This window comes from Gossypium arboreum, chromosome 5 (assembly GCF_025698485.1).
Source record: "Gossypium arboreum isolate Shixiya-1 chromosome 5, ASM2569848v2, whole genome shotgun sequence".
NCBI classification, from domain to species: Eukaryota; Viridiplantae; Streptophyta; class Magnoliopsida; order Malvales; family Malvaceae; genus Gossypium; species Gossypium arboreum.
The window spans coordinates 89362899-89380231 of NC_069074.1; the positions used below are offsets into that span (position 1 = coordinate 89362899).

Genomic DNA, 17333 nt, shown 5'->3' on the forward strand with positions numbered 1-17333 from the left:
AATGGTTTGGAACTAATTAATAGTAAAACATGGAATATTTATGATATTAAAATGAAAAATATATACAGAAAGTTTTAAGAATACTAAATGAATATAGTTGTTTATTATTGTTTTGTCATCAATTTTAAGTTGTTGTCGAGTTAACTTGTGCTTAAAAAACATGGTTTCATTTTTCTTTATCAAAAATTATCAAGTTAGTGAAAAAAAATTAATATTAAAATTCTATTTTAAAAAAGATTAAATATTGAGTTCACTGTGACACCAATACAATTTGATGAGAAAAATATTTTACGTTAAATTTTTATTAAAGCTTACTTAAAAATTATTATTTGTGTAGTGGTAAATTTTTTTTATAAATCCATTAAACATAGATCAATCCCTAGATATATTAATATTAGTTCTCTAAAAAAGCTATATAAAATGATGAAAAGATAAAAAATCATCAAAATAACAATAGAATCATTTAATAAAAGGGGATATTAGTCGTTTCCTAACCAAGTTGATACCTAATTAACATGTGACATCAACTCAATCAGGGGTTTTATTAATAGTAGATATATATACATTAATTATTTTATGATTTGGTTGTTGTGCACTTTCTTTTATTGAATTAGAAGTGTTGTGTTGAAGTGAAAACGCATTTAATTAGACTTCTTAATGTTATAATATATATGTCTATAAGTTTATGGACTGCGTTGAGGCAAGATGTGAAGGTTGGAGCTAAGTGACATTTGGCAATGCTTACTGCAAGTTGTCATTGAGGCAGTTTATTATTTGTCTTATTTGATTTGACAATTTAAAGAAAAAATTTTGCACCTGTTAATGTGATGTTATATTAAATATACTATGGTCTATCTATAAAAACCAATTTTTAGTTTTTGAAGATTGAATTGGATATGAGTGAATCAATTCAACCCTTGGAATGTGAAGATTCGATCAAGACTGTGTTGCTGGTTTTGGAGAGCATATCTTCGATTGATTGTGCTTTGAATTGTAATATTGTAATTGCTATTTTCAAGGAGTTATTGTGTATTCACTTAGATTCTATGTCAGCAAATATTAATATATGCTTAGAGGCTTGTCTAGGTTTTAGAGGTGAGCTTATCGAGAGCACTTTAATCTATTTATTAAGGAACTATTTTTAAGAGAGAGTGCAAACTGAATTGGAAACATTGTTGATTGTTTGCTGCCCAAGTTCTCAGGGGAAGAATTTAGAGGTGAGTGTTCTAGTTTTTAGGTACCTATACTTGCGGAGTGATAAAGTGTGAATCACTTATTCGAAGAAAACCAGTTAGAAAATTGTAAAGAGGAGAGGAAGAAGAGCCGAATGGAGGTGTTTTAGGATCAAAACAACACCAGCGAAGGGCGAATCACGATGCTAGATAAGAGAGGAAAAGTAGGTTTTCTTAGAGATGTGAAGAGGCAAATATTGGTACAAAAGAGATTCTTTTTAAAGTGGTAGAGAAGAGATTGGGCTTCTTCAGTGATTTTAGCGATTTTTTTGAGAAATAAAATGAATTACTTATAAAAATTAATAGGTCTAGCTACAAGTCACATTTTTTCACCATGCATTTATAGACAGGTTGTGTTGTCCGTTGGTATAAGGTTAGCTTATACTAACAGGTTATTGATATCCGTCATAAGTTTATTTTACGAATTTGAGCCGTCAGTATAGGTTCTATCCGTAAAATGACAATTTTTGTTGTACTAAAATATCATAATATTATATTAGTTCATCATTTAATTAAAATAATCTTAAGCAAACTACACTCAAGGTCACTTTAAAATAGTGTCGTTTCTATTTTGGTCATTTTATTTTTTTTATCAATTTTGTCACTTGAATTAATATAATTGTTTGAATTGGTCACTATCACTAAAAATTTTATTAATCCACTAATAGATTGTTGATATGATAGATTAGCCAATTGAATGACAAGACACTTTTTTTTCACTTTTAACTAAAGTTTAACAATCTCTCTCTAATTATTTCAAAATACTTTTTTTCTTCTTTCTCTTCTCTCTGTACCTCAGAAAACTAGAACCACAGTTGAGAAACAGTCATCCTTTGAGAAAAGCTAAGATACTTAAAGAGTGGCAATTTATGGTTGTTATTGTGGTCGCTTCGGCATTGATCATGATAATGATAATCAGCAATCAATATCAATGACAAACAAAACTAAAGCCACAAGGTAATGACCATATGTCATGTTACAACCCATGACACTACATTTTCATGCAACTATCTTTATCCTTTGACAATAAAATGACTAACCAAGATTATTTATGGATTCATCACTAAAAAGATAAGCAAGTCAGTTTTAGACAACAGATACATGTATGGCATACAAAAATTAACACTTATTGCATATGGGAAAGAAGTGCTAAATTATACATGTCCACGAACTTCAACATTTTCTTTTGGTATTAGCCAAATTAGAAGTATCTGAATAGGTGAAGAGTTACACCAACACTTTCTTGAAAGGCATGCCACTCATGTCTCCCTGTAGTTGAAACACATCTTTACTCCCTATTGCATTTTCAAACCTGGAAAAGGGAAAATGGAAATCTCAAATGGCTATCTTCTGTCATTTCAAATGTTCCCATCCAAAATCTAGTTTTCCTGCACAAACGAAACGCTTAAGTTAGTACCCATGAGGAATAGAAAACCCATGCCGGAAGAGCTGTAACGTTCACGGTTCACGAAACTCAAGTTAGCGAATGTTGGAAACTCAAAGAACCCCAATTTCGGAAACTCAAGTTAACTATTAACTATCCTGTGAGGAAGGAAGTCCCATTGAGAAATGGTGGGGTTTGGGCTTTTCATTGTCTTCATTCAATTGGCTAATGTGTCATGGTTGCAATTTATTAGTGTGGTTTAACGAAATTTTTTACAAAAAAATTCTCTAAAAGTTGTTACTTTTATATACATTGATAAAAAAATAAGGTTACCAAGGTTAATGTCAGGTAATAAACGTATGTGCCGCAGCTGCTCGATGAGCCAATTTATCAGGCTTCGATGTATACCCCATTCAACAAACACAATGAAAGATGCCTATAAGAAATGAGAAATATACAACTGCAACAACTCTAACGTTCAATGGACCGATTTCCTCATACCTAGCGTTTCCTCCCTTTTCTATCTTTAGTAATGATGGTAGCCTTAATAATTCTCAAATTATCTAGCTTGACCAAAACATACGGTAGTACTAAAAGAGGAAAATGCCTTCGACTGCCAGCCAGAAGTGTGACCCCCGTTATTAATGGTGAAGTAACTCCTCTTGTTACTATTGTCGCCACTCCAAAGACTTTGGATATATTGCTAGTGAGAATAGTCACTCCAATTAACACTAGAGGAGCTTGAAATGACTGAAACCCAACAAGGGAAGTTCTGTCCGGTATGGATTCAATTGGATTTGAGTTTTCTAAAAATCAAACCTTATTTCTAAGATAGGTGTGATAAGTCACGGAAATTTGAAGCTCATGATAATTAATCCATTGAATCATTGTATAAGGATTAACCTATTCATTTCCAAAGCAAATCTCATTCTAGTGCTTCCGTATTTGCCTTAGTATTATAACACATCATTCCCAAGGAGATAGATAAGTTGAACTATCGGTCTCTTCTATCCACTGAGTTACCCAAATGCCAACACTAGGGTTTCTTTATGTGTACCGCAAACTAGGCATTCAACCATACACTTGTTATATTCTTTTTCCATAGTTCTGCTCATATAAAAAGAGCAATATTTCAGAATTTCCATAAGACCTTTATGATGTAGCTCGACCAACACACATGCATGTCGATTGTTAAAAAAATACACACTTAATAGATCATAGTTCCACAAAATCTCGTCATTCTAACATAGAACCTGGTTAAAATACCAAGTAAAAATCATGCCTCGCCATTAGGAATTATAATTGTACATGCACAAATGCCATTTTATACCCTCGACCACTTTTAAGAAGCAATATTAAACTAAATCTTAAATTACCGAGACTCCTATAGTCCTTTGCTATCCTAAAACCCAAAAGGGATTTTTTATGAGCCAATCCTTTAATTCTCTAAAGTAGCAAACCATGATTCATAATGAGGGCCACTAGTTTTGAGCCTATCAAATTTAGTAAAAGACCCAATATGCAACTATGCTTCTTATAACTGCTTGAGTAGAGTAAAAAGACCAAAATTGAAGCCCATGGAAATAAGAAAATCATTCTCCTAAACCCATTTCACCCACCATGGATAATCTAACCTGAGAAACATCTGATTCTCCACCCGCACCCAACCCTCAATTTCATCTTCTTGTTACATTTAAATGGGAAAAAACCCTTAAAGGAAAGCCATTAGGATTGAGGAGCTTACTGAAAATTAAGAATGCAACGAATTCAAGGCTAGAAATGAAGGAAAAAGTGATGAGCAATCAAAAAGCTCCTAAAAAGCGTCGTAAATTATCTTAAACTTCTAAACGTTGTGGCCTTTCCAACCATCAATCTTCAACCCAACCAAAACCCTCCATTAGCATTAGTTCTTACTATAGGCTCTTTTGTTAGCCTGTAAGAACTTTCTTAGTAACCCCAACCTAGGGATCGCATCCTTTCGAAGCTCCATGCATTCTGCTCCTTTTGCCCGTTTATGCTGCCCTTATTCTACTTACCTCCTTCAGATTGACAGACTAGCATTACAGGGAGGATTTAGCTTTAACCAACTGCATGACGCCCGTGCTCATGGTTGAATCCTTTAGGACATGGCTCAAACCCAAATCACTTATGGTTATGTCTCTTGTCTTTTTTTCATTCCAAAGATTTTCTGGCGTGCAACAGAAAAGTCTTCACTAGAGAGTCACTTTTCAATTCATTGTTGGGCTCAAGATATCTTCCTTGTGACTGCTGCTTTGGAAGGCTCCCTACTTTGACCGCCCTTGGCCCCTTTAGCTCTCGGCTCTTGGTTTTGTGTTTTGCACTGAGGAGCTATTTTGTTTCTTGCTTTCTTAGAGAGGGGACTTGCCCTGGGGCGTAGGTAGGGGTAAAATGGAAAATTTTCCCTTTAAATTAATAAAGATAATATTATATTTTACCCACTTAAAAATATAGAATTTTAATTTAAAATTATAAAAATATAAGCTAATAAAATAATAAAATTATATTTTTACTATTATAAAAATTATAATTTAATTTTGACTCCTTAAATTAATTTTTTGGCTTTGCCCTTACTCTTTTGGTCCATTCGTTATGAATTTTACATTGTTTACCCGCAAAAAGAAAATCAAGATCAATGCACTATTTGGGGTTTTGACAATTATTTTCACACTATGACTTGAACTTTTTCATCCAATATGATATCAAAACTTTACAATCTTAACTATTTTTTCAAGTTAATCTCTGAACTTGACAATTGTTCTCCCATTAAGTCTTAAACTTTTTTGGCCCAAATTAGTCCCTGAATTTTCCATGAAAAAATGTTAGACCGAAAAGAAGTTTAGGCCCCCAGTGTGATAACAACTGGTAAGTTCAGAAATTAACTTGGAAAATGAAAAAAATTCAGATCCTAATACGAGAACAATTACCTCATGGACTAACTTGAACAAAAAAAAAGGTTTAAGACCCAATTTAACAACAATTACCAAATTCAGACCAAAAAATGCATTAACCCTAAAAATAATTTTAACCCATTTGAATGACCGTACACGTTACCATCCAAGTTGATATCAGCTAAAATAAAGGAGCTTACGCGCTAATTAACTCACTCGCTTTCGGTGCCCAACCATATCCGAAAACCTAAAGATTCTCTCTCCCAAACCAAACCTTCAAATTTCAGCAAGAGAGAGAGAGAGAACTTACATAGCTCAGACTTCGATCATCAATTTAGGGTTTCTTAATTCGATTCCGCGATTACCCGATACCCCAATTTTACAGATCAGGTATGTTTTAACCTTTTCTTTTGTTCTTTTTTTTTTAAATATTAAAAAATTGCAATTGGTTACTTCGATTGTTTAAATCATCTTCGGTTCTTGTTTTTGTTGGATTGGTTTTTAATTTTGTTTCATGTTGATCTTTAGTATAATTTGGAAATTTTGTAGTTAGCTAAAGTTTTTTGGCTTCTTCGAAACTATTATTACTATTCATGGTGTTAGCTTTAGGGTATAATTTATTTAATCTATGTATATATATTTCCTTAACGAAAAACAAATTTTAGAACTTTTTTTGGTTTTTTTTAAATTTTAATTTATAATCTTTATTTGAATCTCGTCTTCTTGTTTTAAAAATTATTCCTTTTAGCATGGGTGTCCTTAAATTCTTTTAGGATAAAACTGCAGATATCCATTAGATCTGTATAATGAGTGCCTTTTCTTGAAAACGCAGCAACGAGTTCATAGCTATGCATTAAAGTGAAAATCTATGTGTGGTTCTATGTTACTTTATCCTTGTTTAGGCACCCTTTGATGAAATTCTTTTTCTGAAGAAGAAAAAATTGAATGGTGAACTAAGGGCCAAATAGCAAAAAGGCGAAAAGGGTTAGGGGTTATCAGACAGAACCTTTCCTTTTTTATCGATATCTGTTTTCTCTGTCATAAAATGTTTATTTTAGAGATAATGAGAACGAAGAAGAAACCTGTATTTGATCCACTGAAAGGAAATTACTGATGAATATTCGGCCTTGCAATGTAGGTCTGAGTGTTCTAGTTGTTCGGCTGTTTCTATCCGCTAAGTTTCATGTCTGATCTTGACATCCAGATTCCTACTGCCTTTGGTACTCGTTTCTCCCTCATATTTATCTCTTATCTCCTTGTATTAACTTGCCTTTAGCATGGAAATTCAAACTTATCATCAACTGTATGCTGCTAGATCCGTTTGCTGATGCAAATGCTGAAGACGCTGGTGCTGGTGCCAAGGAATACGTTCACATTCGTATTCAGCAGCGGAACGGTAGGAAAAGCCTGACCACTGTTCAGGGATTGAAGAAAGAATTTAGCTATAACAAAATTCTCAAGGACCTCAAGAAAGAATTTTGTTGCAATGGCACCGTTGTCCAGGACCCAGAATTAGGAAAGGTTTGTGTTTAACCTCCTAAGAAAGCGACCTCAGCCGCCTTTGTCTTCCCTCTCCGTTGTTAATTTTATTATCTACTTGGTTTATTTGTAGGTTATTCAACTTCAAGGAGATCAGAGGAAGAACGTCTCCACTTTCCTTGTTCAGGTAATTGCCATTATGCTTCGGTTTAAATCTTCTTAGAACTGCCTAGAAGATTCGACGTAGTTGTTTGAGTTCTTAGCAACCAATCTCTTTCGTTTTATGGACAGGCTGGTATTGTGAAGAAGGATAGCATCAAAATCCACGGTTTTTAAGTCTCGGCTACGAGAGTTTCCAGGAGACTTAAAAGGTCTATCATCTTCTAAGCCGGAAGAGCTACCCGATGAAGTATTAGTTATTTAGGTGGTGTCATATTATCTATAATGTTAGTCTGATACTCTGATATATTGCATCCTATGTTTCTTGTGCTGTCAACTCTTTAAGCTATATGTGATGTTGAATGACAATGATAACCGTTGCATATTATACATAAATAGTTGTCAAAGTCTTGAGATCGAATCAGTGTTAGTTTTTTCTTTTTCTTTGAAGATTTTCTCCTGTTGGATATTGGATGACAGGTATGGATTATATGGTAATCTAACAGTTTAGACTTTTGAATTTGATTTTAGAATACAAAAAGAAAGATGAATGTTATCTACCCTACCATATAATGTTGGGTTTCAGTTTTGACCATTGTTACAGTCAATTCAAATGGATGCTATCTTCAACTATTTTGCTTAACATATTGAGCAAAAGTTTCTCTCGTATCTGGTGTGTAATTCTTCTATATTTAGTCTTTTAGCCAGAATAATAATAAGTTACATATTTGATCCCTCTACTATGTTTATATATGGGATTTAGTTTTATATATTAATTTGATATAATTTAATCAAATAGTTCGATTTTAACACACAAGAAAATTAACCTTAGCATTTTAACTTAAATAATGGAGAGTGTCAACTATTTAGATTAATTAATGATATAAAAATACATGAATTAAATTATGTCAAATTAAAGTAAAGTATAGACAGGAAGTTTTAAATTTAAACATAGTAGTAGAATCATAGTTAAAATTTGATTTAAAACAATTTATGCATAACATACGCATTTGTTATTTAAAATTTTTTAACAGTGTTAATAATTGTACTTATATTTTTAAATCTGAAAACTAGAGATTGAATTCTTGAAAATAAGTATAAGGACCAAATTTCAAATGTATTCCACAAATTCTAACTTTTAAATTTGTATTCCACAAATTGACCCTAAAAAATAAGAAATTCAATGCGAATCATACTAACGTTTGGATTAAAATCAAATTTTGATACAAATACTGGGTATAGATACAAAGAGTGTTACTCACAAACTTAAGTGCAAGTGCACGGTTTAATTATTGAAGAAAGAGAGGGAAAAAAAACACTTGTACTCGTTAAGAAATAATATTCTTAACAGTATCCATATATGAGCCTTTTAAGCCTTACTTTCCAAGACATCCTACTAATGGAGCAAATCTAATAGTCTTGCCAACTTACTTAAGCTTAGTTTCACAATCTTCTTAACATGGAGTGATTCTACAACAGATGATATTTTCTGATACAACAATTGACAAAAATATTAATAACCAAAAACTTGTATCTACATTCATCAAATCCAACCCATATCCCATGTCCTTGTCCATGTTGCGCGGACACAACTATGGCCATTTGTTTGTCAAGTCTAAGCAACAAAGACAAGAAATAATGGTGAGTTTGCCCAGGGTTTGGTCGCGATAGGATGATCAATGTGGTAAATATCATATATGGTTCTCTATGTTTGGTGTGGTTCAAATTATAAGTTCTAAATTGCTCATAAATTAGGTCAAGTCTAAGTCTAATATTAATATATTTTATATTTGTTTAAGTCCGACTCAAAACATGGGTTTAAGTTTTTGCCAAAGTTAGTTCATATTTACAAAAGATTGACTCAAACCCATTTTAGATTCGCCCATACTAGTATTAAAGATGAAAGTAACATATTTTTTTTGGTGAGTTACAAAAATAGGGTAAAACCTGAACAACTAACATAACTAGCGCAACTCAAATCCAAGCCACACTTGAGGCAGTGAACATCCTTAACTATTAGGTCATTACACAAGGTTCTGAAAATAATATATTAAATGTAATGATAAGACATATTGTATTTTAAAAGAAAATTTTAATTCAAATATTAGAAATGATAATATTAAAAGTAATCATGGTTCTTGAAGGATTAGTATTTAATGAACAAAGCGAGTGACAATAAGGCAAAATATTATTCTTATTATAAACTTTATGAGCGGATTTATTTATTTATTCTAATATTTTTTTATGTCTATTTTATGATTCATATGAATTTTATGAGTTAGATTTATTTATTTTTTAATATTTTTATGTATATTTTACAATTTATATATAGAGTTCGTGACTACTCTTAGAATAAGTTTATATTACCTACCTATAAAACAAATTTTTTTTTCTAATTAAATTTTAATTGATGGCATGCAAACTTTCGAACCACTAATGCCCAAGGTGTAGGATGTCAAGTGTTCGATTCAACTAAGACAATAACGTACACTTATATAAAATGTATAGATTTAAAATTTCTATTTATTTAGATTTGAAAATGTTGGTTGAAACACTAATTCTGTTTTTTTTTTTTTTGTTAGGAGTTCTGTAGCGGTAAAAGTATTTACTTTTTTTCCTCTAAGATTTTAAGGATTTTTCTTTTTCCGAATTATATCTTAGAGCTAGCAGATTAAGACATAAGTTTTAGAAAAACTAGTCCCATTTTCAAAAAAGAGAAAACTATATTCACTAAAATACTTGTATATTAATTTTGAAGGTTAAAACAATAAACTTGAAAATTTCAACTTTCAACAAACTCAAATACGCTCCCACATTTCATTTTTATTTTGATGATCTAATATGAGGCATTTGATATTATTAAATTTTATATAACATTTCCCATTTCACCCAAAAAAAAAAACTTTTATCAATCCAAAACAAACACTTAACTATGGAAATATTTAAATATATTACCATGTATAATTTATGAATTTAATCTATATAATATTTTTAATCCATATATTTTTAAATTATCAACACAGCATAGTTAAGTTCCAGCCTAGTCAACTATCAAGTGCAGATGTTTGGCTGATCCACAACCACAAAATTTAGTCAAAGGCTACTTCGATATATTTGTTTAAGAAAAGAACAAAAAGAAAATCATTATTGAATGCCTCAATCATTCATTTGCCTTCCTTTCCCTCAATCATTCAAGCTTTGCTCTTAGACCTCAATTATGGCGGAAACGTTTCTGTTTGGTATTGCAGAAAGGGTTGTCGAGAAAATTGCCGCTCTCACCGTAGACGAAGTTTTCTTGGCGTTTACTGTCCAAACCGATCTGAAAAAGCTGAAGGACACCATGATCAGCATTAAAGCTGTGCTCTTGGATGCTGAGCGGCAACAGCACCGAAATGAAAAGCTGCGCCTCTGTATGTGGAAGCTCAGAGACATCTTTTACGATGCTGAGGACGTTATTGACGATTTCAAGTGTGAAACTCTCCGCAAACAGGACTCCATCAATCATTGCAATACCAATAGCTCAAAGGTGCGGTTTTTAGCTTCCTGTTGTAATTGTTTGCCTCTTTCATTGTCTTTAAAAATGGCTCATAAAATCAAAGCCATCAATCGGAGGCTAGGCGAACTTGCCACTGAATGGAACAGCTTTGATCTAAGACAGTGTAGCGACAACCGACATGTTTTTCGCAGAGAGACTATCTCTTTTGTGGATTCTTCTGATGTTATTGGTAGAGATGAGGATAAAGAGAACATCATTAACATGTTGATGAAACCAAGTGAGCAACGAAGTGTACCTGTCGTTCCCATTGTTGGACTTGGGGGTTTAGGGAAAACCACGCTTGCGCAATTGGTATACAATGATGATCGAGTTACTAGCCTTTTTCCTTTGAAGATATGGATCTGTGTTTCTGAGGAATTTGATCTTTCTAGATTGCTCAAGCTGATTATTCATTCTATAAATAAAGAAGAAAATTGTGATGATTTAACACTTGAAGCCTTGCAATCTTGTTTGAGAAGCCATTTGAATGATAAGAAGTTCTTGCTCGTCTTGGATGATGTGTGGAATGAAAATCAAGCAAAATGGGTTGAGTTAAGAAATTTGTTGAGATCAACGGATGGATTTTCTCCCAGCAAAATCATTGTCACCACTCGGAGTTTGAAGGTGGCCTCACTAATGAGTTCGATTCCCTCTTATATATTGAAAGGTCTCCCTCTTGAAGACTGTTTGATATTGTTTACGAAATGGGCTTTTAATGATGGTGATGAGACATATTATCCAAATCTCATTAGAATTGGGGAGGAGATTGTGAAAAAATGCAAAGGAGTTCCTTTGGCAGTAAGAACATTGGGAAGCCTGTTATTTCAGAAAACTGATGAATCTGATTGGATCTATATAAGAGAGAGTGAAATATGGAGACTTGAGCAACATGAAAATGATATTTTACCAGTGTTAAAGTTGAGTTATAATCATTTGCCATCTCATTTGCAACGCTGTCTTGCTTTTTTGTCCTTGTACAAAAAGGATCAGATCTATTATAGTGACCAAGTCATCCGTCTTTGGATGGCAAATGGATTCCTTGAGCATCCAAGGCAAAATCAAGAGTGGGAGGATGTTGGCAAACGATATTTGAATGAATTACTGTCAAGGTGCCTCATCCAAAAGGAGGAGGATTTTTGCTTGAATTTTACCTTCAAAATGCATGATCTGGTACATGATCTTGCATTGGATGTGTCTCAAAAAGAGTGTAAAACAGTGAATTCCGAAACAGAAATGGCTGATGAAAATGTTCGACATTTATTATTATGTGATGAGAAATTGGTTGAAGTTCCACGTGTTTTGGAGGAAATGAAAAGTGTTCGAACAGTAATCATCCAAGATGTTTCAAGGAGATCAAAGATTGTTGATAAATCTCTTATAAATCTTTGTGTCTCCAATTTCAAGTATCTAAGGGCACTAGAATTAAGGAATTCACCATTGACGGCTTTACCGAATTCCATTTGCACCTTGAAGCACTTACGAGACCTTGAGTTGGTCCAATGCAAGGGTATACAGGAACTTCCGAATTCTTTCGATAAGCTTCGCAGCTTGCAATCGTTAAATTTGCGAGGTACTCGTTTGAAGCAGTTGCCTGAAAGTGTGCAAAGGTTGATTGAGCTTAGACATCTAGAAATAACCATTAAAGCTGAGCATTTGAAAGAAATACGAGCAGGATGTTGGACTTCTCTTCAATACTTGAAGTTGCATAGGTGTTTCGAATTAGAATGTTTACCTGAAGGAATGCAGTATCTGAAGTCACTTCGAACACTTGTCTTGAAAGGCTGTAGTAGACTTGTCTCATTGCCACGGAGCCTAAAATTCCTAACCAAGTTAGAACACCTTGAAATAATTTTTTGCGACAAAATCAATTTAGAAATGGAACCAAAAGAGGAAGAAGATAGAGACCTTCAGTTGAGCCTTAAAACTTTCGAACTCTATGAATTATATGCCTTAAGAGATTTGCCACAATTGCTTCTTCAAGGATCTTCTTCCACTTTGCAGCAATTACGAATTAGTTGGTGTCCAGAATTGTCCGTTCTACCAGCGTGGCTACTGAATCTCACTTCTCTTCATAAACTTGAGATTGAGTATTGCTTTAATTTGTCAGCTCCAGTAGAGGGAATAGACCGCCTCACCAACCTTAGAGAATTGGCAATTCACGAATGCCCGCAGTTGAGCAAAAGATACAGACAAAATGGGGGTGAAGATTGGCACAAAATTGCTCACATCCAAAACGTTGTTATTAAGGATTAAGATTGAGGCATGTGGTAAATTGATGGATGTCTCTTGTTTTCTCACATCCAAAATTGCTCGCATATATATATATATATATTGTATTACAATATGATCCAAGATTTCTAATGTGGCCATATGGAAACATCATTACCCCGACTGCTGCGCATGTAGTTCGGCAAGCTGGCTTGTTTCTTCTGAGTTGGCGTACAGCCCGTGCTGTTTAGGGTGTGTAGACCTTGATAGCCTATTGTGGAAGGGGTTGATTGTTGGTGCAAGACTCCATTGGATAAGTTAAATTGCAACATTCAACGTATTGCAACATGTTGCTGCACAATGAATAAACTCAAATACCTCAAGCTTAAAAAAAAAAAAAAAAAAAACCGAAGTTGCCATTTGTTTTGTTTGTTTACCTCAACTTGGTTTATGAGCTTTAAGGAAGACAAAAGAAAATAAGACAGAGAACACGTTAAATAAACTGTGCTTTTTTATCTAATGAAAAAAAAAATTGAGTGCCGGCCACTGCATGGTTGGAATCACTTTATATGTAAATTTTTAAAAATATTCTTTTATTCCTCAAAAGTCGTGTCGGTCATTTGATCACCATAATTAAATTTTTTTTAACACTAATATAAAATGAGTACCAATATCATACAATTTATAAAAAAAAATACATGGGTGCCAGTGATCTGGTGCCCGTAACTCAAAAAAATATTTTTTTAATATTTGACACAATCATCAGACAATGATTGTGTTAGATTTTAAATGGGTGCCGGCCATCTGGTGTCCATAACCTAATTTTATTGTCCAATTCAGGCCATTTGAGTGATTATTTTGAGCCTGTGTCATTCTTGTAAATAATTAATTTTTTGGGTTATTTAGATAAAATTGGCATGAAAAAGATAGAGATTGTAAATGTTATACTTTCTCTAAAAAGGAAATAATTCAAATATAGTGAATTGGTAAACCCTTAGTTGAGGTATGATGTATACCAAGGTGTGAAGGTAGGCAATTGGATCGAACTACTATAAATCAATTTGTCTAAGCTTCTCTTTCCTTCCCTGATTATTTAGAAAAGTAATTGCAAAGAATTTTAAAATACCAATTCACCCCTTTTGGTATATATTCAAGCTTATAAAAAAGGATTCAAATGTTGATGATGACATAATTGAAATCTTCATGTTGCAAAAAAAAAAAAGTGTTATGGACTAATTATAGAGAAGTCCCTAACTCTAGCCAAACATAAAAAATTGCCGCGTCAACAATAAGTTACAAACATAAAAAATTGTCGCGTCAACAATAAGTTAGTAGATTAATATAATTTTTAATGGCAATGATTAATTTGAGAAATTATCTTAATTAGAGTAATTAAATGGACAAAAAAATTTAAAGTGACCAAAATAAGAATGATACTATTTTAAAATAACCTATCATATAATTTACCCTAATAATAATTAGATGTTGTAGTGAAGCCTTAATAGTGATCTTCAAAATTATTATGGCTTTAAAATATTATCTTATATATTTTATTGAAAGAAAAATTATTGCAAATACATTTCATCAACACATTTAGAACATAAAAAGTGGAATATCGTGGGAAAGAAAAACAACGATAATAAAATTTGTAAATCAAAACAACGTAATTAAGTTTGAAATTAATATATATATTTGTAGTCGATTGAGTCTTAGTTTCATTGCTATCGATATTATTGTCTATACAGGAGGACGTGGATTCGAGAACGCTAAAGCGCATTTATCCTCCTATTGAAGAGTTAGGGAGGGACCATAGGTAATTGTAGGTAATTATCTGATTCAATTTGTAATTAGAGAAATCTACAATTGATAAATACTCCTAAATCACTTGTACACCATTACAAATACATTAATATATTTGACTAATTCAATAATAGTTTTACAATTAATCATATATTTCACTCAATTATGTTTTTAAATTGTTTAATACTCGAACCTCGTATGCTGATCTAATGGTCAGGGTGCTCACCGCTGCAGGTGTAGATTGGGTTCGAGTCACAATGTTGTTAGGGCTTTGCCTTCCTGTAATTCACCAAAAACAATTGTTTAATACTCTTAAAATTACTTGTACATCATTAATTGTACATAAATTACTCGATTTATAGTTTAATTTAATTTAATTTAATATTATGAAAAGTTTATAAAATAATAATTGATAAATAATATTAAAAATGTGATAATACACCTAATTTACATGTTTATCATGCTTAATGTTTATAATTTTTAATGAGATGTTGCTATTATTATTTTATTTTTGATTAGGTGCAAAAGCAAACTAAGAAAGTACAAAAATCGAAAATGTGAGCTGTCATCAAAGTTTTGAGTCGAAAATGAGTTGATGGATAATGATTTATTTTGAGAACTGTTATTTTAGATTTATTTGTAAAATAAATAATTTTATTTTTCATTAGGATGATGTTTTAATATTCTAGTATTTTATCTTTAAGATAATATTTTTAATTTTTAGTATTTTATCTTTTATTTTATTTTTAAATAACTTTTCAATATTAGATTGATGAGTTCATGTAGAATTGAGAGGGAGTGGAGAGATGGTTTTAGCAATCTACATTGGAAGCTTTTTGGAATATTAAAATTTAAAATCACTTCACAATTATCACCAAGCGTTTGTAGTCCAACGGTTAGGATAATTGCCTTCCAAGCAATAGACCCGGGTTCGACTCCCGGCAAACGCAATTAATTTTTCATTTCAAGCAATTTCCCTTCCTTTTTCCTATGGAATGCAAGTGGTAACTGCTGAGTGTTTGTTGGATTAAAACATGAGGGCCATTTGCCTACCAAAATTAGGGATGTTAATGTTGGAAAAATTGTATTTTATGAAAACTTTGAGACATATTCTTAATAGGTAATCAATAGGTAAAGGTGAATCCGAGATATATTTTTCTATGGGAATTCTCTTAAAAAATGATTGCATAATTAAGCTTGGAACCCTACCACATATCAGACTAATATTAACTTTTTAAATTGAAATAGTACTAAACTTTTTTTTTAATGATAATAGTATTTAAGTGAGCTATGTGAACATCCTCTAATTAATATAAGATTAATGATGAATTTGATGGACGGTGCATTTTTGTTTGTGATTAGTGTAAAAACAATGGTGCCTATGAGATTAGATATTATAGCGTAAGACAAAAAGTAAGTTAAACGCACCGCAGTGTACCCACCACCCATCCAAACCACCCTAAAACTAAATTTTTAATGGATATAATGAAGAAATTATCACTTATTTATAAAGGTCAAAGTGTTAGTTAGAGTTGTTCATGAGCCGGATCAGGTCGAATAAAAAAATTATGCCCATTTTCTAGGCACAGGCGCGGCCTGAAAAATATTATAATGTTAACATTCAATGTTATTATTTTAGCTAAATTTTATTTTAACTTTGCATAAATTTTAATAAACATATTTTTATATAATTTTTATCAATATCATGAGTGTATCATAATCTAATAATGTTATTAGTAGGTTCAAATTGATAGTTTTATTAGTTAAACAAAAAATTAGACTCAGATAAAATATAGACCAAACTTTAATTTTGATATTTGAAGTTTGAACTCTACCTTAACTTGTTTTCAAGTTTATAATATGTTATTTTTTATATATTATATAATTTATATTATATAAAAAATTAAATATGTAAATATTTAAAAATGTTAATAATTTTATTTATAAATTTAATGAAAGAAAGAAATCATTAAAGCATAATAAAAGAAATGAATATAAATAATTATTAAATATTAAATAAAATAATATATTTAAAAATATAATAATATGAGTTAATCTAGATAAAGTTGAGTTAATCATTAATAAATATGGATAATATTAAACAAAATTTAAAACTCATGTTTTAGGATGGGCGAACTTAAACACCTATGTATAATTATTGACAATAACATCATACATGTGTACTATCAAAATGTCACATGAAAAGTACAGTTAACCATATTCAAGCATAATAAACTTAATATACCTTCATCCTGTGAAATTATCTGTGAGCTTAACTAGTTAATTAAGTAAACTAGTTGAAATTAAATTATTTAATTCAATATTTGTAATGATTGATTTTAATTGGAATGATTAATATAATTAATTAGTATAAAGATTAAATATACAAATTATTCGTAATATAAGAATTAATAGTAAAATTTTGATGAAAAATAATCGATTATATTTTATCCTTCTATTAAAAATAGGTAAATTATTATCTGACGTTAGATTAAAGAATAAATTAATCTTTTTATTAAAAAATTCATATATTTGTACTGTTAAAAATTGATGTGATTAACGAAATAATCAAACATAACATTGTGTGTGTCATATGTATATTATGCTAATGTAAAGAGGCTAATTTT

The 17333-nt window shown here is 31.5% G+C and overlaps 2 protein-coding genes and 1 non-coding gene across 3 annotated transcripts; all 3 read left to right on the top strand.

Moving 5' to 3' along the window:
• The first annotated feature begins 5707 nt into the window (after positions 1-5707).
• On the top strand, positions 5708-7584 carry LOC108450413 (protein translation factor SUI1 homolog 2-like). Its single transcript, XM_017748025.2, has 5 exons — positions 5708-5915; positions 6664-6745; positions 6841-7046; positions 7138-7191; positions 7296-7584. The coding sequence occupies exons 2-5, from the start codon at positions 6709-6711 to the stop codon at positions 7338-7340; spliced, it is 342 nt and encodes a 113-aa protein (XP_017603514.1). The 5' UTR covers positions 5708-5915; positions 6664-6708; the 3' UTR covers positions 7341-7584.
• Positions 7585-10206: 2622 nt separating this feature from the next.
• Positions 10207-13438, top strand: LOC108452216 (putative disease resistance protein RGA3). The gene has a single exon (XM_017749982.2). The coding sequence runs from the start codon at positions 10381-10383 to the stop codon at positions 12949-12951; it is 2571 nt and encodes an 856-aa protein (XP_017605471.1). The 5' UTR covers positions 10207-10380; the 3' UTR covers positions 12952-13438.
• A 2146-nt stretch (positions 13439-15584) lies between these two features.
• Positions 15585-15656, top strand: TRNAG-UCC (transfer RNA glycine (anticodon UCC)). The gene has a single exon. It is a non-coding gene; the product is annotated as a tRNA-Gly (tRNA).
• Positions 15657-17333: the final 1677 nt, after the last annotated feature.